The sequence below is a fragment of the Ursus arctos genome, unplaced genomic scaffold (assembly GCF_023065955.2).
Source record: "Ursus arctos isolate Adak ecotype North America unplaced genomic scaffold, UrsArc2.0 scaffold_24, whole genome shotgun sequence".
NCBI lineage: Eukaryota > Metazoa > Chordata > Mammalia > Carnivora > Ursidae > Ursus > Ursus arctos.
Genome location: NW_026622919.1, coordinates 42,544,197 through 42,567,065, shown reverse-complemented (window position 1 = coordinate 42,567,065; position 22,869 = coordinate 42,544,197). Strand labels below are relative to the sequence as shown.

The 22,869-nt window shown below is 53.5% G+C and overlaps 1 protein-coding gene across 5 annotated transcripts in view; it reads right to left on the bottom strand.

The window, feature by feature from the left end:
- Nucleotides 1-22,869, bottom strand: part of ABR (ABR activator of RhoGEF and GTPase) — a 174,690-nt gene that overhangs the window by 67,343 nt on the left and 84,478 nt on the right. For 4 of the 5 annotated variants that reach the window (XM_026517793.4, XM_057317831.1, XM_026517794.4 and 1 more), the window contains exon 3: nucleotides 4,439-4,537. In XM_026517793.4, coding sequence (XP_026373578.2) covers nucleotides 4,439-4,537 — 99 coding nt within the window. Of the gene's footprint in view, nucleotides 1-4,438; nucleotides 4,538-12,560; nucleotides 13,014-22,869 lie in introns of those variants that run through there. The other variant, XM_026517795.4, reaches the window with a different exon arrangement.

The window sequence follows — 22,869 nt, the reverse complement described above, 5'->3', positions numbered from 1 at the left end:
AGGAATTTAGGCAGGGGAGTGATGGGGGGCCAACTCTCCTTTCAGGAGATTAGTTTTCTGACTCATGATCCTTGCTCTGGAGAACATTATAATCCATTCATTTGGGTAAACTGGACCGACGCAAATGAAACAACGTAGTGGACAAAGCCAGATAGGGCCTTACCCGTCTTGGACTGTAAATACCAACCAAGTGGGCCCAAGGTTGTGCTGGCACAGCTCAGGGGGCTTCACAGAGGAGGTGACAGGAACAGGGCCTTGAAGGTTGGGAAGATCTGAGCAGGCGGAGGGTGGGGGATGGGTAAGCACACCAGGCAGGGAAACAGAAGGAACCAGGAGCCACAGAAAGGGAACACTGTTCTCCCAACCCTAGGTGGGCGGCCGCACTCAGCTTCAGGGCTCCCAACATTCTGTGAAAGATACAGAGCTGTTTCTCAAGATCATTGTCCTAGTTTATCCTTTTTTCCTCCCCCACCAGGATCCAGTGGAGGGACAAGTCAGCACAGAGTCCCAGAACCTCTACTCCTTGCTCCTGCCTGCGTGCAGTCCCCACAGAGAGGGGAATGAAGTCCCTAGGGTGGCAGGAAGAGCCCTGGGAAGACGCAGGGTCAGGACTTCTCAGAAGCTGCTGAGGAAGCACGCATCGGCCTCCTAGGCAAAGACAAGACCCAATGGCTCGGCTTCCCTCTGAACTTCCCACTCTGTCTACAAAAAAAGAAGAAATAGGTGCTCACCAGCAGCGGGTCACATGGACGGGGCCTGCACTCAGGCCGTCACAGCATTCTCAGGACAAGGCTGGGGACCTTTGGTCTCAGTCCTGATTTCACCTGGGAGCAAGGGAAAGTGCTGGGCGTGTATGGGCCCCGGCTGGCCAGAGAGCCTTGGAGGCAGCTACTTTTCTCTGCCGAAGCCCTGAATCCAGGCCTCAGGTCCAGATGAATAAAAGGCAAAAGCAACCCAACACTGAACTTGGATTCAACACTGTTCTTCTGCCCTAGGGCTGGCACACTGCCACCTCCTCCCAGAATCCTGCTGCAGAAAGCAAGGCTAGCCCCTGGCTCTCCATTTCATCAGGGAAGAAATGGATTCTTAAAAGAAAGGATCACTGAGCGACCTGGGAGTCGAGCCTGGCTCCCCATTTCCCACGAAGTGCTTCTCGGGAACAGGGGCCAGGTGGGTTCTGACTCATCGTGGGACTTCACACAGCTATCTGTCGGCTCTGTCCCCCAGCAACCTGCCTTTCGAAACAGGGGAAGAAATCAGCCCACTTCCTCCACCTCCTATCCCAGAAGGCCTGGAGGCTGCTGGTGTGTCACCCCGGTCACTCCTCCCGGAACCCAGGGAGGGAAGCATCGGTAACCTGTTTTAGAGATAAGGAACCTGAGAACCCCGAAGCAAACTGCCAGAATGAGAGGCTGAGATGGGAGGGCCGGGGGCCCGTGGTGGGAAGTGCTGTAGCAGTGGCCAGAGGCAGCACCTGAGCCCCCTTCCCACGGTGGGTGAGACGCAGAATGACACGCATCTGGTTTGTCTCCCTTCCTCCACAGCCTACTTTAGCCCAGGCTCGCAGGCCCACTCCACTCATCGTCTGAGCCAACCAGGAACCTGGAGGTTTCCAGATTACCAAACCCGGCCCCGGCCAACAACCCAGGGGGCAGGAACAGAGGCTCTTGTGTGGGTCCCAGCTGTGCCTGTGTGTGCACACAGCCTTGGGTACACACGCCACACACACCCAGCCATCTGCATATCAGGAAGTGTTAAGCTGAGGACAGTCTGACACAAACACGGTAGGAGCAGAGCCAGGGCATTGGGTGATGAGTAGGAGATCTGGGAGTGGGCCACGGAGAGGAGAGATTTTCTTCCCCGGGGCCCCTTGGTCAGATCACTCCCCAAAGAGCAAAGGGCTTTAGCAACCAGGCAGCTGTGAGGGGAGGGTTCCCAGCAAGTGTGGGGAGGCTTGATTCCTTATCTGTGAGGCTCATTATCTGAGGCTATGGCTGTGGAGGGTCCTGCCCCCTCTTCCCGGGGCTCTCCAGCGCAGACCAGGCCTCCCAGCTGGCCTCTCCCCTCGCTCCTCCTGCCTCTGTTCAAGGAAGAACCAAATCGGGGCTGGGAGGAATAAGCAGGGGGGGGAGGAGGGATGTGCCCTGGGTGGCCTCAGGACTTCGCGGCCCCAGCCTCCCAGGTTTGGCCTCTGAGGCATGAGCTGTTAGGTGAGGCAGGGAGGGAGTGTCTTGGCCCCTACTTCTGTTGTTATCTTTGCCCGGACACACAGAAACTCACATGAGGCCCAATGACTGCCCAGAACACAAGAACGCAAGCTAGAGGGGCTGGCCTCCTCCAAGGACGCGCCTCCCCTTCCTTCAGGGAAGGGCTGTGTTGACAGAAACAGGCCCCGACCTGCGTCTCTCCCAGCACTGGACAAAATTACAGCAGCAGCTAACGCTTTAGTGTCTGTTCTAAGAGCTTCACATACAAACTCATTTTGTCCCCACAACAACCCCACGAACACAGTACTAGTATCAGTATCCGCAGTCTGCAGATGGAGAAAAAGGGCCACAAGGGTTCATGAACCTGTGAAGGGCTTGAGTTCGAAAGCAGACAAGCAGGGATTCTGCCAGGCAGTCTGGCTCCTTTGTTCGAACTCCTCTCAAACATGCATCCTCTTAGTAATAACAGTGACACCCCCTCACTTTGCTATGGCAATTCACTGTTTCTGAGGTGTACCTCACACGTGTCTGGCCAGTCCTCTGCTTGCCTCAGCTAATCTGAGTGCCTGGGTCCCCAAAAGGATCACCCGATCCTCTCAACCCCATGAAGAAGACAGAGAAGATCACGGGATTATTCTCATCTTCAGATGAGGACGATGAGACTCAAGGAGGTTACTCACAACTTGCCCAACGCCGTGGTTTTCAAAACAACACCACCCATGAGAAAGAACGTGGCCCGGTATATATAGATATATATATATGCATACAGACAACAAACCCAAAGTTAAGTGAAATAGTACTTATTCTTACTATGATGCACACTGGTATTTTCTTTCTCATTTAATAAAAAATGCTGGTTCAACCTATGTTGATTTCACAATGCACGAATGGGTTCAGATGCAGATATGAAAAACAGTGCCACGAGTCTATGATTAATGGCAGAATCAAGTCTTGCCCTAGTTCTGACCCCAGACCGCAGTCCTTGTCTATCTGCCACACTGTCCATCACTTGAAAAACGTTGCTATGCCTACCAATAAACTCCCAGTGAGACCTGCCACAAACTGAGCCCAGGCTGTCACAAAGTATCTGCACATTTCTTCTCTCTTCTTTTCTCTCTCTCTCTTTCTTTTTTTTGATGCACATTTCTTTTTATTTTTTTTAAAGATTTTTATTTATGTATTTGAGAGATGGAGGGAGAGAGAGAGGGAGAGCGTGAGCAAGGGGAGGAAAAGAGGGAAAGGGACAAGCAGACGTGGGGCTCGATCCCATGATCCTGAGATCATGACCTGAGTCGAAATTGAGAGACAGACGCTTCACCCACTGAGCCACCTAAGCCCTCCAAAGTATGTGCACATTTCGATGGGTATTCCTTGGGTAAGAAACCCAAGGCCTCTGGGACCCTGGGTGACAACATCTCACATCATAGCAAGTACTTAAATGTGTATCTTATAATTCTTGTAAGAATGAGTTTTTATTCCTCTACACCTACATTTCTTATCCCTCTTTTACTGATATCATCCCACATCTCAGGCTGCAAAACACCCAGGGGGAAGAACTTTACATTCCCCAGTTACTCTGCGTGGGATCTAGCCGCACCTAATGAGCGCTTTCTTCAAAGGCAAAAATGCTTACATACCTAATATGAATAATATTTCCCTCCCAGTCTGAGTCTTATAATGTCTCCATCTTGGGAGGAAACTGAGGCACCTTCACAGAGGGTTACTCTGTGAGGGTTGGGGATGGTCTAAGGCCTCAGAGCTATGGTGCTTCTCAAATGACACAGATACCCTTCACGTCACATTTCCTGCCATGGGGCCTCGGGATGGTCAGGGCTCACTACTCCCAGGAGGACGAAGGACTGGGACCAGGGAATGACAGAGAGGACTCAGCTTGACTGACTGGTAGAGAGTGCCCAGGCTGGGCCCGCACCTGGACAGAGTACTGTCACTGATTAGCAATGTCTGTGTGTGGTCATGAGCCACGGGAGTGTTTGCCGTCTCCAAACTGGGTGTGCTTCTCCCATCTTTCCCGGGGCAGGTAATGGAGGGCTGGGGCTGAGAGGCACAAGCCCCTTTCTGGCAATGACCCCGGCTGCCCAGTGCCAAGGTGTCAGCAGACCAGTACAGACTCTACCCCCAGGGATGGACTGGCCCAGGTCCCCCTTCTTCTTCGACCCCAAAAGCCAGGTCTCAAGCATGACACTGACCAGCAAGCCAGAGCGTATACTCACCAGCAACAAGGCTTCCAGCTGGTTAATGTAGATCTCTTCGCTGGCCAGGAAGCCCGAGAGAACAAGCTTCCTCATCTCCAGGCCTTTCCCTGCTTCCACCTGCAGGAAAGCAAACCAAGAGCCAACAGCTCATGAGAAAGGAGGCTAACATCCTGAGTGACCTGTTTTCTTGCCTTTTTCCTCCTCTTTCATTAACACTTTTGTAGGGAATAAAAGCCAAAAATATTTATCATAACTTGGAAAATACAGACTAAAACAGGAAAAACAATTACCCATATTTCTGTTGCTAACATCTTGCTTTCTCTCCCACATTCTTTTTCCACATTTCCTTAGCTGCCATCCATCCATCCATCCATCCACCCACCCACCCACCTATTCAATCTTGTAACAGTGAGTAGGACAACAAAGGACCTGGCCTCATGTGTAGGGGCAGTTTAGTGGGGGAATATAGACAAGGGAAATCAGGGGGGCGCCTGGGTGGCTACGTCGGTTAAGTGGCGGATTCTTGATCTTAGCTCAGATCTTGATCTTGGGGTCATGAGTTCAAGCCCCGAGTTGAGCTCCATGCTGGGTGTGGAGTCTACTTAAAAAAAAATGCAAAAAAGAAAGAAGGGAAATCAGAGCCATGACTGGGGCAGGGCATGGTCACATGGGAGGACCCAACAGGGACTGGAAGAGCCTCCTGGAGGAGTATAAACTGAGAAGAGAGGTAGAGAGAATGAGATGAAGCGGCCACGGGAGCCCCATCTTGTGGCCTTCCAGCTACACCTCTTGCTATATCTTCCTGTCCCCGAGGGCTTAACCCCACAACAGAAGGTGCTGGCTGTGAAGTCCTCAGCCTCACCCCTGTACCCCCCAGCATTTCCTGACTGCCTCACTGTGCAAGGCACATATCCTAACTGGCCTCCTCCCCACTCCAGAATTCCTTCTCCTCTATGGTCATGCCCCATTTAGTCTTGAAAGTCCATCTTGCTAATCTCACACAAGGACCCTGTCCCACCCCTCCCTTCTGCTGTGGGCCTTGGCTCCATGGCCTGGATTCTTCTAACTGACCTCTGCCTCTCTCTCCTCCCTTCACACCACACACCAGAGCCGGGTTAATCTTCTGAGAACACCACCTTACACCTGACGCTTGTCAAGGTCTTAATATCAATACTGTAAAACTGTGCCATTTGCAATGACACGTATGGATCTAGAGGGTGTAAAACAAAGTGAAATAAGTCGGAGAAAGAAAAATACCATGTGGTTTCACTCGTATGCAGAATTTAGGAAACAAAACAAATGAACAAAGAAAAAGAGACAAACAAAAACCAGACTCTTAGCTGTAGAGAACAAATTGGTGGTGGCCAGCGGGGAAGTGGGTTGGGGGGATGAGTGAAATGGGCAGAGAATTAGGAGTACACTTTTCATGATGAGCACTGAGTGACACAGACAACTGCTGAATCACTATATCGTACACCTGAAACTAATATAACACTGCATGTTCGCTATACTGGAATTAAAAAATAGAAACAAAAAAATCAACACTGCAAAAAATGATTATTTGGGGATTCAATTAGGTCATTCATTTATTTATTTATTCGTTCAACAACTATTTGCTGAACGCCCACCAGACTCTGTAGACACACCGGGAAGCAAACATACAATAATCCCTACTCTTACGTGGTTTATAATCTAGAGGAAAGACAGTAAAAACAAAAAACAAGTAAATATAAATATATAACAATGCACTGTGATATGGGGTCTGGCTTATTCTCTGCTTAAACACCTTTACTGGCTCCTAGCGCCTCTCCCAACCCTGCCGACCTCCCCCGCAGCCAACAGATCTCTTCCCAACAGGTCTTCCCAACCTGCTGGGTGTGTTCTGTTCCTGCTGCCTGAGATGCCTGCTCCCACCCTGGCTCTTCTCCGCAGCACAGACCCTCCCGCCTGACGTGTGAGCCCTCTTGTGAACTGCCCGGTGATCCTGGGGGAGGCCCCTGTGGCAATGACATCACACTCCTCTGCACATTCTTGAAGGCCGGCACCACACAATACCCCTCGCACATGGGCACCTTACCTCTCTTAAGCCTTGTGCTTTTCACGCTCCTTTAGCCCTCAAATACCTCACTGAGGTGGGTACTGTATTTTTCCATTATGCAAACAGAAGCAAACAGGACTTGGAAGAGGGAAGGGACGAGCCCAGGGTCACACAGCCAGAAAGCGGTAGAGCTGGGATTCCATCCCAGTCCTCGAATACCAGATTCCAGACTCTCCCACTGCTTTAATGATTTCCTCGCTCTCATTTTCTTTTCTTTCTCAAGCATCGGATGCTTACCTGGAATCACAGGTAAGCACAGAACCCTCTCTGGGCATCAGCTGCACACCCTTACTTATTTAGCACAGGCTGGGAGAGTATATGAAGCTATCAGAAATTTCTGAAGTCCGGAGAAGAGTGGCTTTCCTCCAGCTGCATGACCTGTCTCACTGTGCTCCCACAGCTTTCCCACCCTTCCCCAAGCAAGGGCCTGAATCCTTGGCCTTCCATCAGCAACCTAGTTATCAGATCTGTGCCAGAGGCTGCTGCCCCCAGACTCTCTGAAATGTTAACTGACCCTGTGATAGAAAAACAACGTCCTGCCAAAGATGTCCACATCTGAGTCCCCCAAACCTACAAATATGTCACCTTATATGGAAAAAGGGATTTTGCAGGTATGATCGGGCTAAGGATTTTTTGATGGAGCGATGACACCGGATTATGTAAGCACAAGGGCCTTTATGAGGGGGTGGCAAGAGGGTCAGAGTCAGAAAAAGCAATATGACGAAAGAAGGGGAGCAGGGGGAGGGAAAGAGATCGCAAGATTGGGAGATGCTACACTGCTAGCTTTCAGGACCAGGATGGCCCCGTGAGCCAGGAGTACAGGGAGCTGGTAGAAGCTGGAAAAGGCCTGGGAATGGATTCTCACTCCTAGAGCTTCCAGAAGGAATGCAGCTCTGCTGGCCCTTTAAGACTTGTGTGTAAGAGAATAAATTTGTGTTTTAAACCACTAAATGTGTGGTAACTTGTTTCAGCAGCATTAGGAAACCAGTATGAACGCCAAGCTTTAGGGAAGGACAATAGTTATGTATCGATGGCCTCACAAGCACCAGGCGCTGTTCTGAGAGCTTTCCAGGGATTAACTCAGGACAATCCCACACTCTGGAAGGTGTTGTCATTATCTCCCTGAGACACAGAGCGGAAACTGCCCATGGCTCGGAGCTGTTGGCATTTCAGGCAAGCAGTACACCCTTCAAGGAGCAAGAGCTGAGCCTGGAGCAGGGCCGCAGGCCCAGCCCCTCCTGGTCAGACTTGAGGCCGCTCCGCACGCCACACCAGCCCTGCTGCTTCCCAAGCCCGAGGAATGGGAACTCGCCTTCCGTGTTGGGGGCCAGTGCTCCCCTACTGCACCCCATCCCCCTCCTGTTCCCTGACAACCGAAGATTTACCTGAGGGCCTGGCAAACATCTTGTAAAGGAAGTCACTTGAGGGACATTGTGAGCTTAACTGGAGGGCTGGCTGGACTAGGACCCGGATGAAGACCTGGTCTCTGCAGCTCCCGCCACACTGTCCCCCTCCTCAGCATGAGCACAGAGCCCGTGTGCACAGTCCCTGCGACAGCCCAGCGCGGCAAGACAATCTCCTCAAGAGACTCCCACCTCAGAGTCCAATCTTGAAAGAGCTCCCCAAAAGTCAACAGTCACCCCCAAGAGTCCCACTCTGGGCTACTCTCCCTCCGAAGTTTTGGCTGGCATGGGGGGGGGGGCGGAGCTGGTGGAAAGCCTAAGCATGTGAAATTAAGTTCTGCTCACATTACCAATGGGAGGTCTGCTCTTGGTTACCACCAAAAACCTCTTCCTTTTTTTTTTTTTTTTTTGCTTTCCTCATACCCCCATGTTCCTGGCTTAGAATTATCTGGAAATTCACAGTTTTTTCTTCAATCCTCATGAGGCCATTCTTGTCTCATAAAACCCCAGGGCTGGACATTCATTCATTCTGCACTATGTGCCAGGCGCTGGCAACACAAATACAAAGATGAGGGACAGTCTCTGTCCCCAGAGAGCCCTCCAGAGGTGGTGCCCACGTGCCCAGAATCCGCAGGGCCCCCACAGTCTGTGCCACCCTGCCTGTCAGTCCCCCAGCACAGGGAAGCTGCCTTCTGAGTGACACTGTCTCTACTTCCTCCCCAAGCGGGGCTCATGAAATGCAGCCACTGTGGCTGGTTCCCTCCCAGAATTTCACACAGTCTGCTAGGCTGAAAGTCTGTCGGCTCAAGGCCCCCCAGTCTAAGAGCTCAAGTTCCTCCGGTAGGGAGAGTACCTACAAGGTCAGTTTAGCAAGCTCCGGCCTGGTCTTCTACTGGGTGAAGCGGCCAAATTAAAGCTTCTAAAGGTTTGGGTCTAGGCCAAACCAAGATATGATCTGTCCAGGAACTGCGACCTCCTTCAAGACAATAGCAGGACTGAACAGGCAGGGCCACCTGCCATTCAGAGCCTTAGGCCAAGTGGCTCTGCACCCAGCAGAGCTGGGCCCATGGGCCGCACCACTGTTTGGGGAGCACCCAGCAGGATCTGCGCAGAGTAGATGCCACCGGGTCTAGGGGCTGTGCCTGTGCTAAGCATCAGCTTCAGGACAGCTGGCCCCTCTCTGAGCCAAGACAACGCAGGGACAAACAGCCATTCCTCCTCTTCCTAGCGCTAGGCACTGGGGAGCTCTCCTTCAGCTATTTCCTTAGCAGAATTTGGAGGGGGGACAAAGCCCACTCTCCTGGAGGGTGGATCCCTGTATTCCAGGCTCCCTGCTGTCTGAGCCTTTGGGCAGGTCCAGCAGTGTTTCCAAAGGTCAGGTGTTCACATCCCACCTTTGCAGTTTTGTCATTCATACCACCTGCACTACTGTTTACTTAATACCGTTCTTTACAACTGACTTCTTAAAAGCCCAGCCTCATCCCAAGTATTATATTTGAAATCAAAAGATGTACAAGTCATATTTTTCCTAATACACGTTAAAATATAAACCTAACAATTAAAGTGCAAAAAATACATCTAGGTGCCACCTAAAATCACATCTCGAATCATCCTAAGTAGGGCCCACAGCCCGGGAAACACCCCAGTGGGGGACACAGGCGTGGCCATCACGATACCCAGTGGGGGCCAAAGACACTGGGGCCAGGGAAACAAATGTGGGCGTTCCCGATTATCCATTAAAAACCGGCACAGAATAACACCTGATGGGCTAATCTGCATTACAAAAGGACTTTTATTCCTGACAAAGGAGTTCCTTTAAATAGCAGCTTTTAGATAGCAAGGCCACAATCAGCCCTCCGTACCTTTAAATAGAATCGTATGAAAGATTTTTGGAAAGCGTACAACACTTTAAGGCCAGGAGGTGGTGTTGCTATTGGTATTAACGTGATTATTAGTTTATAGAGAATTAACTCCTCAAAAGGAAGTCTCTGTTGAAAGACACAGCAAGCTCCCGCCCCAGCTCTGGAGGAAACCACTGCCCTATCCACCTCTGTCCCCCTGGAAGATGAAGCATCTCAGAAATTACACTGAAAGCAGGACTGATTTATAGGACACCCGCTCAGGGACACAGCCGCTGCGGGAGGTAAGTACTCCTGAAGTAAAGTAATAGCCAAGAGAGAACTGCCTTGGATTCCCACCAGCTGCTGAGAAGTGTCGATCGTGCTGGACTGCCAAGACCATCCATAGCCCAGGACAGGAACACACCCTCCAGAAGTGCCCCTTGACCACACACAAGCACACACACATGCTCACACGCACGTGCACGCATGTGCACCTGGTCCAGCTCTGACCCAAACAGACGTGGTCTCTTCTCCTCCGAAGTTTTTATCAGAACCCTGAGGACTTTCTCACTATATTCCTATTATCTGTGCACTTGTCCCCTCGCCTTGAACTGTGAACTCTTTGTGAGAAAGGACCACGCCGTGTTCATCCCATCTCCTCCCCAGTGCGAGGCGGAGTGCTTTGACTAGTACACAACCTGAATGACTCAACGAGGTTTCTCCCCACCCTTCTGCAGCCACCCTGCTTGCCTGCTCCCTCTACAGCTGACCAAGCTTGGTAAGGAGTGAGGGCATCCCAGAGGTGTTCAGGATGAGATGGCGAGGCCTGGAGTACCCCAACACTCAGGAAAGGCCCTTTCCCCCATGCTGACACAAGTCCAGGAAAGTTGAGGCAGCAAAGAGAGGAAGACTCCACCCAGGCGCTCTCAAGGATCTGGGAGGATCGGGGTTTTTAGTGTGGTGTGTGTCGGGCCCCCTTGGCTTCGGTGTGCTCCCTCCTTGGAACACCTCTGAGTAGGAGAACAAGGCTGGGAGCGTGGTACCCCCTTTGGAGGTCCCACGGAGCCTCGTGCACTCCACAGATTCACTACGCACCAGCCACGTCCCAAGCTCTGTGCAGTGTTCAGCAGTGAATACAACATGGCCCTTGCCCTGGAGGAAAACAGGGCATAACCGAGGAGGCAGCTCTCTGGAGTTCGGAGCCGACTGAAATACGGGCTAAGGCTCAGGTATAAGCCAGAGCCTAGAGTAAGGGTGGATCCATCAGGCAGCATATGAACAGGATCCCATCTGCGCCGGGGAGGGGTGCTCAGAGAAGGCCCATTAGGGACCCCCTACACCTCCCATCCCACACACTACTTAGCTCCCAGCCGGTGTTCTTGGTTCATTACCAGACTTTTCCCCATCCTGTTCCTGGTGGGGAGGTTGCTCAGACCCCAAGCGCAGAGGCCTTTGCGGGCCTAGTGGAGATGTGACTTAACCCCAGTGCTCTGAGCTAGCACCAGATGAGAGAACCAGGGGTGGGATGCGAGCCATCACCAGCCTCCCATTACATCTCTCTCCTCCGAGCCCAGGCCCACAGCTACAGCTCCACCCAGACGCCGCCCATCAGCCATCTCCTGTGGGTCTGTCGTCTGTTTTTCACCTCCATTAGCTCACCCTCGGAACACACTGTAGCGTGGGTGTGGCAGGGCTGTGATCCCCATCTTACAGGGGGGACAAAGAGGCCCAGAGAGGCTCAGTGGCAGCCTCCTGCCCACAGCAATGCTCCTTGCACCATGACCTCCGGGGTGCAGACGGGCCCAGCATGGGGCACAGATGCACACTCTGCTAGGCAGCCTGGCTTGCATTCTGCAAACTCCCTGCCATACATTCCCACTGGCCTTCCCTTCTAGCCACAGAACAGAGAGGAGTTGAGCAAAAGGCTCTTAGTTTGGGGCTCCTAGAAGAGGGCTGAAGACATGAAAGAAAGGAAGAATGCACTGGTGTGGTTGCACAGGGGACGCCGCCCCTGGGGAGGAGGCGAAGAGAAGAAAAGGGGATTGATGCACAGCCCCCTCCTGCTTTGCCTTCAAGGCAGCTCCTATGACAGAACGGGGCATTGCTGGGGAGAACGTTCATGGCCCCAGAGTGAGTGGGCTGGGGCTGGCACATGCTTCTTGCCTACGCACACCTTGGGAAAAGTGCCCAACCACCTGGCTCCTGCCTTGAAGCTGTTATCACCCCCTTTTCGGCTGATCCAATTCTTTTCCCTCAAGGAAGCTCTGTGACCTCTGGCTCCCAATCTCTCCCCATGCTCTCTTGCCTTAGCTCAGACTGATGAAGTCTCCTGCCTAGGAAGCGAGTGGCCCCTTCGGCCTAAACTTCCCAAGTGCACTTATCCTACTGTTGCCATGGAAACAATGAATTATGGCCTCCTGGTTTCAGGTCGGCCAGCTCCTCTGGGGCAGCAGGCTCACACCACCGCTGTGCCCACCAGGTGACTCATGTCACTGCCAGAGAAAGCCCCCGGCACAGCTGGCCTGGGGAAATCCAGCAGCCACTCCCGCTGAGGACAACTGGTCCAGGGGGAGGAGGCAGGCACTGCACCTCTCCCCCAGAAACAGCTGCCGGAGAGCTCAGCCCCTCGCATCCCCTCGCAGGCATGCGCCAGCCCCTCTGGGCCGGAGTGCGGTGCTTCCACCCAGCCATGAGGTCTGTGCACAAACCAGCCATTTCTGCCCGCACACAGCTTCGGCAGTCGAGCTGCGAGCCCTGCCCCTCCCCCGACAAGCATCCAGGGCGTGTCACATTCCCACCTTCACGGCCACCAAGAAGGGGGACCCTGAGCCGGGGCTGGTCGGGGTTCCCAGCTCGCACTCCTCCAGGAGAAACACATCTTCATCCTCCAGAACCTTGTCCAAAAAGCCTATAGCCTCCTCTTCCTCTTCCATGGCAGCCGGAGGCGCGGAGGGCAAACAGGAAGCGGGGTCCACGCAGCAGCAGCAGCCGTTGCCGCCGCCGCCCCGGAGGGAGGCAGGCGGGCCGGGAGGGGAAGAGCGTGCAGGGCAGGCCTAAACCAGCATGCTGGCCTCCCCGGAGTCAGTCCTGGCACCCGGCCACGGGCTCCCGATGAAAGGCTCCATTATGAACCCTTTCCTGCTGCCGCTTCCCGGCCCTCCCGCGCGCCGGGGCTGCGGGCCGCTTCGCGCGCGTCCCCAGCCCGGGAGGGGAAGCGGCGCTCCGGCAGCCCCGCCGCCGCCGCCGCCGCGAGCGCAGGGCCGTCACTGGAGAGACCGCGCGGCGCGCCGGCGGAGCAGGAGGAGGCGCCCCAGCCGGCCGCCGCGGCCCTTCCTGCTGTGCGTGCCGGCCCGGGCGCAGGCGGGGCCCCGCGCTCCCCGGCCGCCGCTCCCGAGCTCGGGCCGGCCGCCCCGCCGCCGCCGCCGCCGGCCCCACAGATCCCGCCCTTTCTGGACTCGGAGGCTCGCGTTTGCTATTAATACACAGGAAATGCACGACTTGACTCGTGAGGTGGAGCCGTTCCCTCTGTGCGGTCACCGGCCGGCGGCTGGCGGAGGCTTCTGGAGCGCGGAGGAGGGGCGAGGAGGCCGCAGACGGGCCGGGCGCGGGGGGAGGTCTGCTTCCCAGAGACAGGCTTTATTTACAGCCCCTCACCAGAGCCCGAGCAGGCAGGGGGAGGAGCGGAAGAGCAGCTGCCCGCGCGGCCTCCAGGAGGACAGGGCGAACCTCGCTGTCACCTTGGGATGGCCACAAACTGAGCCCCCTTCTCATCTCTGCCTCAGGTTCTGACACCGTTGCGGAGGGGAGGCCAGGGCCTGGTGAGAGAACAGTTTCTATCACCACTGCGGCTGGGAGAACGAGGCTTTGTGCAGAGGAGGCCTCAGCCGCCTCACCACAACAGAACCCCAAGTGCCAGCCAGGGTCTGCAGCCGGCCCACCCTGGCGGCCGGAGGGGCCCCACCTCCTACTCACGGGTGCTGCTGGGATGAGCAATCCCACCTCCTTGGGGCCCTTTTGCCTCAAAGGGGCCTCCGCCCAGCAGAGCCCGCCCCGCGGCAGAGGGTACAGGAAACCCAGGATGGGTAACACCAGCAGCCCTTCCCGCTCCCAGCCTGCTTCCCTTGCTTCCTCAACGGTGGCAGAAGCTCAGGCCGTCCAGAGAAGTCCACGCTGTGGCTGTGTAAGGCCCCAGCCAGAGAGGAGCGTGCCCTTGCTCTCCTGGGGGAGGAGTTCAGGGGCAGCACCTGCGGAAAGCTTTCACCACACAACACCTAGGGCAAAGGTTGCGAACTCCAGCAGCCGTGAGGGTGCGGGTAAGATCCGTGGAAGCCAGCCAGGTAGGCATGGGGTGGAAGGAAAAAGCCACCACCCAGCTCCAGCTGCAGGCTGCCCCATCTCAGACTGTCCTAGAGAAGCTGGCAGTGTGGATCCTTAGCTGATCTCTCTCCATTTAAAACCGATGGCAGATAAATGACATTACAACAAAAGGAAACGAAACATGGTGCAGTCCAAATGACACACACCCGTGAACTGAATTAGGCCCACAGACAAGGTTGCTGTTTTCCTGCAGCTGGTTGTTTCCCTGAGGGAAGCTGGGAGGTGTGTGGGTATGGGAGACAGGGGTGGTGGTGGTGGTGGTGATCCCTGAATATCCCCTCTGTCCCGTTTCTTCAGTGGAACCTGCATCTTGGAATCCAATTCAGCGTCACACGCTGCCAACCCACCACTTCCCTTTGTAAGCCGGAATCATTGGGGCCACCATCCAGGTAGATCGGGTGGAAATTCGGGATTCTGGGTGGTGGGCCCTGAAGCTTCAGCCCCACTCGAGTCAACCCTGTCAATCTCCAACCCTCAACAATGTCTCCAGCCAGGGATTCCCTTGAAATCTTCCTGATGCTTCTAGCTCACAATTCTCTCTAATACACAGTTGCCCGGACTAGCCAGCATGGCTCTTCATGGTGTGGTCTCTGAGCTGTCCATCGGTGTGTGAACCTACCGCCAGCCTCTTTATACACATGTCATATATCCCCTGTCAGGTGGTAATGGCCACAGCGGGGCAGGGCGGGGGGCGGACGACTCAAACTCTTTGGAAATGAGTTTCACAGGAAGGTCAACTGTGCACCATCCTGGGTCCACCTGGTGTCATTGCCTCTCTTTTCCACTGCACCTCAACCAAGAACAGGGCCTCTGGCTGAGCCTCCAAGCTGGGTGGAGGGTTGAGGAGAGAGGAGGGAAATAGAGAAGAATGGAAATGTTTATCCCAACCCCCCAAAAAATCTGGGAAAGCTTTGGGCTTGAGATGGGGCTCCTGCCATTCTGTGAGAGCAGAGAATCTGTCCTCACCACTGACTCCCTGTCACCAAAGCTGAAATGCAGACTGAGGGATTTGGGGTAGGCTCTTTGGGGCCTCAAGGCTGACAGGGTTCCACAGAGGCACAACCCACCTTACACCCCACCCCCTCCCTCAGTCCCTGGTTTTTCCCTGTCCCTGCCCTGGCTGGGTTATAAATAGCCAAAGCACATCTGAAGGGCCCTTTCAGCCACAATTCCTCATTTGGTTTGGGCGGGCGAGGCTGCTCCCAGGGCTTGGGAACAACAGGGCCTGGCATTCCCCAGGGCACAAATGTGCCAGCCCAGGGCTCTCTGCCACCATTTCTGTCTCCTATCCTGCGAGCTTCAAGTGCACGGCAGGACTGCCCCCATTGGTCAGACAAGCAGGTGGAATGGGAGAAGGGCCTAAAAGCCCGAGGGTCCCTCCGATGTCCCTTCCCCCACCCAAGGGAGCATGAAGTAGCCTTGGAAGTCTCCTGGAGTATCCCCATCTTCATTCCCCACACCCCTAGCTAGCATAGCCAGATCAACACCCACTTCTTCCCCAAACCCTGCAACCTCTCAGAAGTTGCTCCCTAAACATCCAAGGCATCTCTGCTCCACCCCACCCCAGCTGGCTGGAAATTCCGGTGAGTAACTAGAATGCCCTTCCATCTCCATCGGGCACACAGACACCACTCAGAGGCCCTCAGTCCTCCCCCTGGGGGGGAAGTGACTCACAAGTCCCAGCAATGCCCCCTCCCTTTCCCCTACAAGCACCCTGAGCCAGCCCTGGACCTGAGCTTCCTCTCTGCATCCTCTACACTGCGTTGCTTCAGCCTGGCTCCTGTTCCTCCTTCCAGAGAAGCAGCCTGCTCCAAAGGTCTCCAACCTGCCTTACTCCAAAGTCGGACGCCTCCCTCTGCTACCCCGCAGCCTCTGCAGTCTGGACTTTCTCAAATCCCTCCATTCCCTATGAGCATGCTGGCGCTGCTCTGACCGCCCCAGCTGAGGCTGGCCCTCCTGTAAACCGGAGTCCCCACTCAAGCCTGGCCTCAGCCCGCTGCTCTCTACCCTTGGAGATCTCCTCCCTTTGCGCTTCCAGGCCAATGGCAGCCATCAGCATTTGTAGCTCCCGCATCTTGCTCAGCTCCGAGCGTGACATCTACACTGTCGGCTGGCTCTCCTCACTTGGAAGCCCTGCCAACAGCCCCTCAACTCCACATATCCAGACCAAATGACCTTCCCCCTCCCTAAGCCAGCTTCCCCTTCTGGCTTCTCCACTTCTGTTGGCAGGGCTGCCATCTTGCGACTCTTCCTTCCCTTGGGCCCCACATCCCTTTTACTGAGTCCCTTGGGTTCTTCTTTTTCCTCTTCTAAAGCCACCATCCCAACCATAGTTTGCAGCATCTCGCCCCTACACAGTCAGAATCATGTTCCATTTTGAGTCCTGATCTTGCCTGTCCAGCTATCCGCTCACTCGTTTGCTCCTTCACACCCAGAGAAGGCCTGGCATTACACACACAGATCTGGGAGACACAGCCGTTAGAGTGCTCTCAACCTATAGGAAGTGAAGGATGCGGGAACAAAAGAGACGGTGTCTCAGTGATCAACACAGTGGGGACATAGGACAAAGGCACTATCCCTGCTCAGAGGAAAAGCTTCACAGGAGAGTGGCTTCTGAGCAGCAGCTGGAAAAGGGGAAGAGTTTGCAGGCAAAGGGAGGAAGGCCAGAAAGGAGAACTTCTGGTAAGCAAAACACAGAGGGAGGACAGAATAGAGAAGGGGCAGGAGGTGAACTTGGAGAAGTAGCCTGGAACCACACTATGGTGGGTGAGGGGCATGGACTGCCCCACGGGCGAGGGGCACTGACTGAGATTTCTTTTCTTTTTTTTTTTTTTAAGATTTTATCTATTTATTTGACAGAGATAGAGCCAGCCAGCGAGAGAGGGAACACAAGCAGGGGGAGTGGGAGAGGAAGAAGCAGGCTCCCAGCGGAGGAGCCTGACGCGGGGCTCGATCCCATAACACCGGGATCACGCCCTGAGTCAAAGGCAGACGCTCAACCGCTGTGCCACCCAGGCGCCCCTCTTTTTTTTTTTTTTTTTTTAAAGAGAGGAAGGTGGGGAGGGGCAAAGGGAAAGGGAGAGAGAGAATCTGAAGCAGGCGCCACACCCAGCATGGAGTCAGACATGGGGCTCGACCTCATAACACTGAGATCATGACCTGAGCTGAAATCAAGAGTCAGATGCTTAACCGACTGAGATTTCTGACACTTGCCATGCCCACAGTCTCAAAGCCACCAATAGTTTCCTCTCCCTAAACCCAGTGGCCTTCCTTCACACTCATTCTCCATCCCTCATTCTCTTAGCCACTAAATCAATAAGTATTTATTAATTGCCTACTGTGCACTGGGCATTCATAATGCAGCCACAAATGGGACACTATGTCTACCTCCATGGAGCTGACAGGTTTGGGGACAGGCTGACCATTGTGAGCCAAGGCAGTGCCAGGAATGGGGCACAATCTCAGAACGATGGGTCTGAGGTACAACTCTCCCAGAAAGGAGAACATGGAAATATCTATTGTGATTTTAAAGGTTCACAACTTCTGACCCAGCAATTCCACTTTAAGGGATTTTTCTGCAAAAACATTTTTACAAGGACACAAGGATCTATGTACAAAAATATTCACTTCAGTGACGTTTATGCCAATGCAAGACTAGAAACAGCCCACATGTCTAGCAGAAGGGGATGGTTAAGTGACTTATGGAACATTCGTAAAGTGAAACATGCATGCAGTCATAAAGAAGAAAAGTGAGGTCGATCTTTACTTACTGATGTGCAAAATGTCCAAGACTTATTAAGTAAAATAAGGAAAATGAATTGCATAACAGTACCAGTATGATTTTAGAAAAAAAAGTATACATCTAATATGTCACATGGAAAAATAAGGAGAAGTATACAACCAACTCTTAAAAGAAGTTCTGTCTGTAGGATGGGACTTTAGGAGACTTTCACTTTCTACATTACATATTTCTGTAAAGTTAGAATTTTCAGTGATGTAATCAGGGAAAATAAAGAAGTTAAAAAAAGAAGTGTGGCAAGCACTACGGTTGGGAAAGCAGACTGAGCTCTGGGGCACAAGACAGGTGCAACTGATGCAGCAAAGGGGGTGTCACAGAAGGTTCTGTGGAGGAGGTGACACTGAAACGCATACCTAAAAATGACCAGGGGTTAGCCACGTCAGCAGGGGGCAGCGGGGCAGGACAGACAGGACTGTGTGAGCACAAGGAAATGAGTTCAGTCTGGGTGGCGAGTGTGCATTCAATCATTCAACCAACATTTACTGAGCATCTACTAAGCGCCAGGTACAGTTCAAGGAACTAGAGTTTTCGATGAACAAACATTTGTTTACAAAACTGACGAAGCTCCATCTTGGAGCTCACATTCTAGTTGAGAGATTGGTGATGAGGCTGCAGAAATGGGCAGGGGTCAAGTGGTCAGATCAAGCAGGGCCTTGACAGCATTGCTAAGGGCTGGATTTTACTACTAGGAGAAAGGGAAGGCACTGGAGGCTTTTAAGCAGGGAATGACGTGACGTGACCATTGTTCAACAGTCATACCTCCCACTGACATCAGATTATTCTTTCTAAAACATTGCTCACTCTGCGCCCACAGGAAGCCACCAAGTCAGCCCAAACAAGGGCACTGGGGCCCTTGCTGGCGACTCGACCAATCAAACTGTTGACAACAGTCTCTGCTACTCCCTCTCCCCTTAATGGGCCAGGCACATTCTCACCTCCGGGCCTCATCCTGGGCTGGAAGCCTCTTCTCCCCACTCTCTGACTATCCCTGGCCCTCTCAACTTTCTTGGCAAAAGCTGAAGCTCCACCCCCAGATTTGCTGGAGACTCTGGGCCAATAAGAACTGACCCCCAGGGGCCGGGGCCAGGAGCAGGCAGAGTCTGCTACAGCCACAGGTGGAATCAGATGCATCATCTTCCCGATAACTGCACTGCTCCCTCTGCCTTTCCTTCTCTGTTATAGAAGTCATTCTGAAAATCATACATAGAGTTTCATTACATAAAGCACATGTTGGGTATAAACCAGTACACGACACTATTCATGCCGTAAAACAAACAAAACCGAAAAGAACTCCCCTCAGTTATGGATTTGAATCCTCACTCTGCCTCTTGCCATTTGTGTAACCCTGAGCAAGTCATTCAAACTTGGGGGTCTCAGTTTCCTCATCTGTAAAATGGGGTATGGCACCAACTCCAGGGTTGCAGTGAGGACTAGTACATGTAGGGCAGTGCCTGGCAAGTGTCAGCCCTTGTTAGGTACTAGCTATTCTCCTTTTCTTTGGTAGAAGTGGTGGGGTGTGGGAAGCACAGAAGTGGGGGGCCCTAGCTCCCTCCCTGCTTCACCTCCCACCTCTTCCATTGAACTCAATGCCCAGCAGACCATTATCCTTTTCTCAAACTTCTAGAGGTCTCCCCACATTCCAGAACTTACACAGCCCTCTTTATCTAGAATGTTCTTTCTGACCAGTGCCCAGGCAGAACACTACCTACTATCTGAGGCTGCCTCCCACGGACTCCCCTCCCTGGTTCCCCCACCTGAGGTCACATGACTCCTCCCTTGGGATGCTGGACATTTCTCAAGGCTGTTGCACAGATGGCCTTGAAATAGAGTGTATTTGGGACAACCCCTGAGCATGCTAATTCCCCACAGCAGTTGGGACAATATCTTGTAAAAAGTGGGTGCTCCGAAAATACTTAGTGAGTCGATATGGAAGCTTACAGGGCACGGCAAAGGGTCTCCCAAGAAGATAAATCAAGGGATTCAGACTGGATGGATGGTTCCTATGGAAAGTGGTCATATGATGTGGGCTCCTCGCGCTGAAGGGAGCACAGACCTACCACAGGAAACCAGGCTGAGGAGGGAGGAAGGGTGAGTATCCATCCGCCAGTGCCAAATGCAGCAGGCCAAGCGTGGCTTTATCTCAATTGCCAGCACTTCCCTCCTTCCTTAGCTCCCAGACTCCTGGCAGTGGCTTGGTGTCTAGCAAGGTGGGCTTAAGGGGAACACCCTCGCAGTGGGAGCCGGGGAGAAGGAAAGGCAGATTGTGCCAAGTGAGAAATAGCCCAAGACAGCTCTCACCTCCTTCCCAGCAGCTGGGCTCTCCTCTTTGTGTCTCTCTTCCCCCGAATACTCTCCAGCGGTGCCCCCCGGCAGGGCCTGCACCAGGCAGGAATGGCGCTGGGAGCTGAGCCACCCGTGCCAGGACCAGAGCAGGGGACAGGATGGTGCGAGGGCAGCCAGAGCTGGGGACTCATGGAGAACGGGGTTCACGTCCCAGGAGAGATTCAGACTCAACTCCCATCTCAGGAACGGGTCCTCTGTGTGGCAGGCACGAGGTGTTTTCACAGTTACCAGGTCAACTTGGTCCTCACAGCAGCCCTTCCAGATAGGAGGATTTATCCTCATTTACAGCTGAGGGCACCAAGGCCCTGCAAGTTGCCCAAAGCCACACAGCCAGAAAGAGGTGAAACAAAGGCGCTAAGGCTCCTGTTCTGGAGAGGTCACACAGAGTGGCCGTGACGAGGAGCCTACCACTTACCAGCCGTGGGACCCTGCGTAGGTTGCGCAACTCTCTCACCTGAGTTTCCATAGCTGTTAAAGGGGGCAATCGTGGTGCCTTCCTCACAGGGTCGTGGTGAGGGGGAATGAAGCGAGCGAATGTTTATAAAGTGCTGGGACAGCGCCCACATTTAGGAAGTGCTAAGAAAGCGTGCTCTTCGTTCTGCCACACAGGCAGCACGGTGACAGGTCTGGACGCCCTCCAGACAGAAGCAACCAGTCCACAACCCTGAGGGCGGAAGGCTCAGAGCGCATCATCCACGCGAAAGAAAGTGCTAGCACGCACTAGTGGAGAAACCAGGCTCAGTGCAAGTCCAAGCAGTTGCGGGGGCGGGGGGTGGGGGCGAAGGCGGAGAGGAGAAGGGAGAGGAGGAGGAAGTGGTGGTGGTGGAGCCGGGAAGGACGATGGTGATCCTTCCAACACTCTCCCACCCTTACTTCGGATTCTCCTGCTAAAGCCTGAACCCCTCAATTCAGCCTTTTATTAGAAACCTCTGAACTGCGTCTGGGTACCACAGGAACTACAGAATGAGTTTGACACTGAGCAGTCCCACCCACACGTGTACAAACGTTATGACTGCAAAGCGCCCTGCCTAACTCTGTCTCATGGAAACCTCACCACAGCTGTGTGAGGTCAGGAAGGAGGAAATTCTCAGTATCTTCTCTTTACAGATCAGTAAACTGGAGCCCAGACAAGATGAGTGACATCCCTCAGGTCACACAGCTAGAAAATGCTAGCACGGAGACGACACCCAGAGCTTTGCCTTGTTTCCACTTTTTACGGCATCTCCCAAGAAGGGAGACAGAGGAGTCTATGGCTTGGGGGGAGCAAGCTTTTCTGTAAGACCATGGTCCTGGCGGAGGAATGTGTGCCCCCACTTGTTAGCTGAGATCAAGACCCCCTGCCCTTCCTTCTCAAGGTGAAACCAGGCACTCTCAGCTGAATCGAGCCAGCCGTGGTATGGGGCCCTGGCCTTACTAAGGAGCTCTGCTCAGCTTGGGCTTGAGAAGCGTGAGGGGTCTGCAGGGCGGAGCCTCAACTTTCACCCTGATGCCTAGCGGGGTGCACAGCTGGGGCATATCTACGACAAGAGCAGCAGAGCAAGGCTGTAGGGGCATGTTGGGGAGTGAGGAGCATGTGTCTGTCCTGCCAACACTATAGGGACCTGGCTTCAGCTGGGCTACCCTACCTGGCAGGACTGATCCAACCCCAGAAAAGAGAAAAAAGCAGATTCAGTTGTTGTCTAGCAAATACCATTAGCTTAGTTCCTTGCAGTGCTCTTGGCTCCCAAAGCTGGAAAGAAAACTCTTGTGGGTCCCAGTCACCAAGGACTGAGCATCGGGATGAGCCAGACCCCATGCTGCAGGCCTCACCTGAGCTCTCCCAATCCCTCCTTGCAACAATCCTGCAGGCAGTTGGTCCTATTTAAAGATGAGCAAGGGGCACCTGGGTGGCTCAGGCGGTTAAGCGTCCGACTCTTGATTTTGGCTCAGGTTATGATGTTGGGGTCGTGAGATCAAGCCCCACATCAGGCTCCACACTCAGCACAGAGTCTGCTTGAGATCCTGTCTCTCCATCTCCCTCTGCCCCACCCTCCGCGCATGCTCTCTCTCTCTCAAATAAATAAAATCTTAGGGGCGCCTGGGTGGCACAGCGGTTAAGCGTCTGCCTTCGGCTCAGGGCGTGATCCTGGCGTTCCGGGATCGAGCCCCACATCAGGCTCCTCCGCTATGGGCCTGCTTCTTCCTCTCCCACTCCCCCTGCTTGTGTTCCCTCTCTCGCTGGCTGTCTCTATCTCTGTCAAATAAATAAATAAAATCTTTTTAAAAAAAAAAAAAAAATAAATAAATAAAATCTTAAAATAAAATAATAAAGATGAGGAAAGTGAGGCTCAGAGGGGTTATGGCACTTGTCCAGCGTCGCACAGCTGGAGAGTAGCAGGTGTTCCTCTAGTCAAAGCTCACGTTCCTTCCATTCTCTGAGCTGCTGAATAAGACGACTGTAACGATGGTTACACTTACGTGTCGACCTGATTGGGCCACGGGTACCCGGACATTTGGTCAAAATTATTCTGAGTGTGTCGGTGAGAGCGTTTCTGTGTGAGATTAACATTTGAATCAGGTGGCTGGGTAAAGCAGCCTGCTCTCCGTAT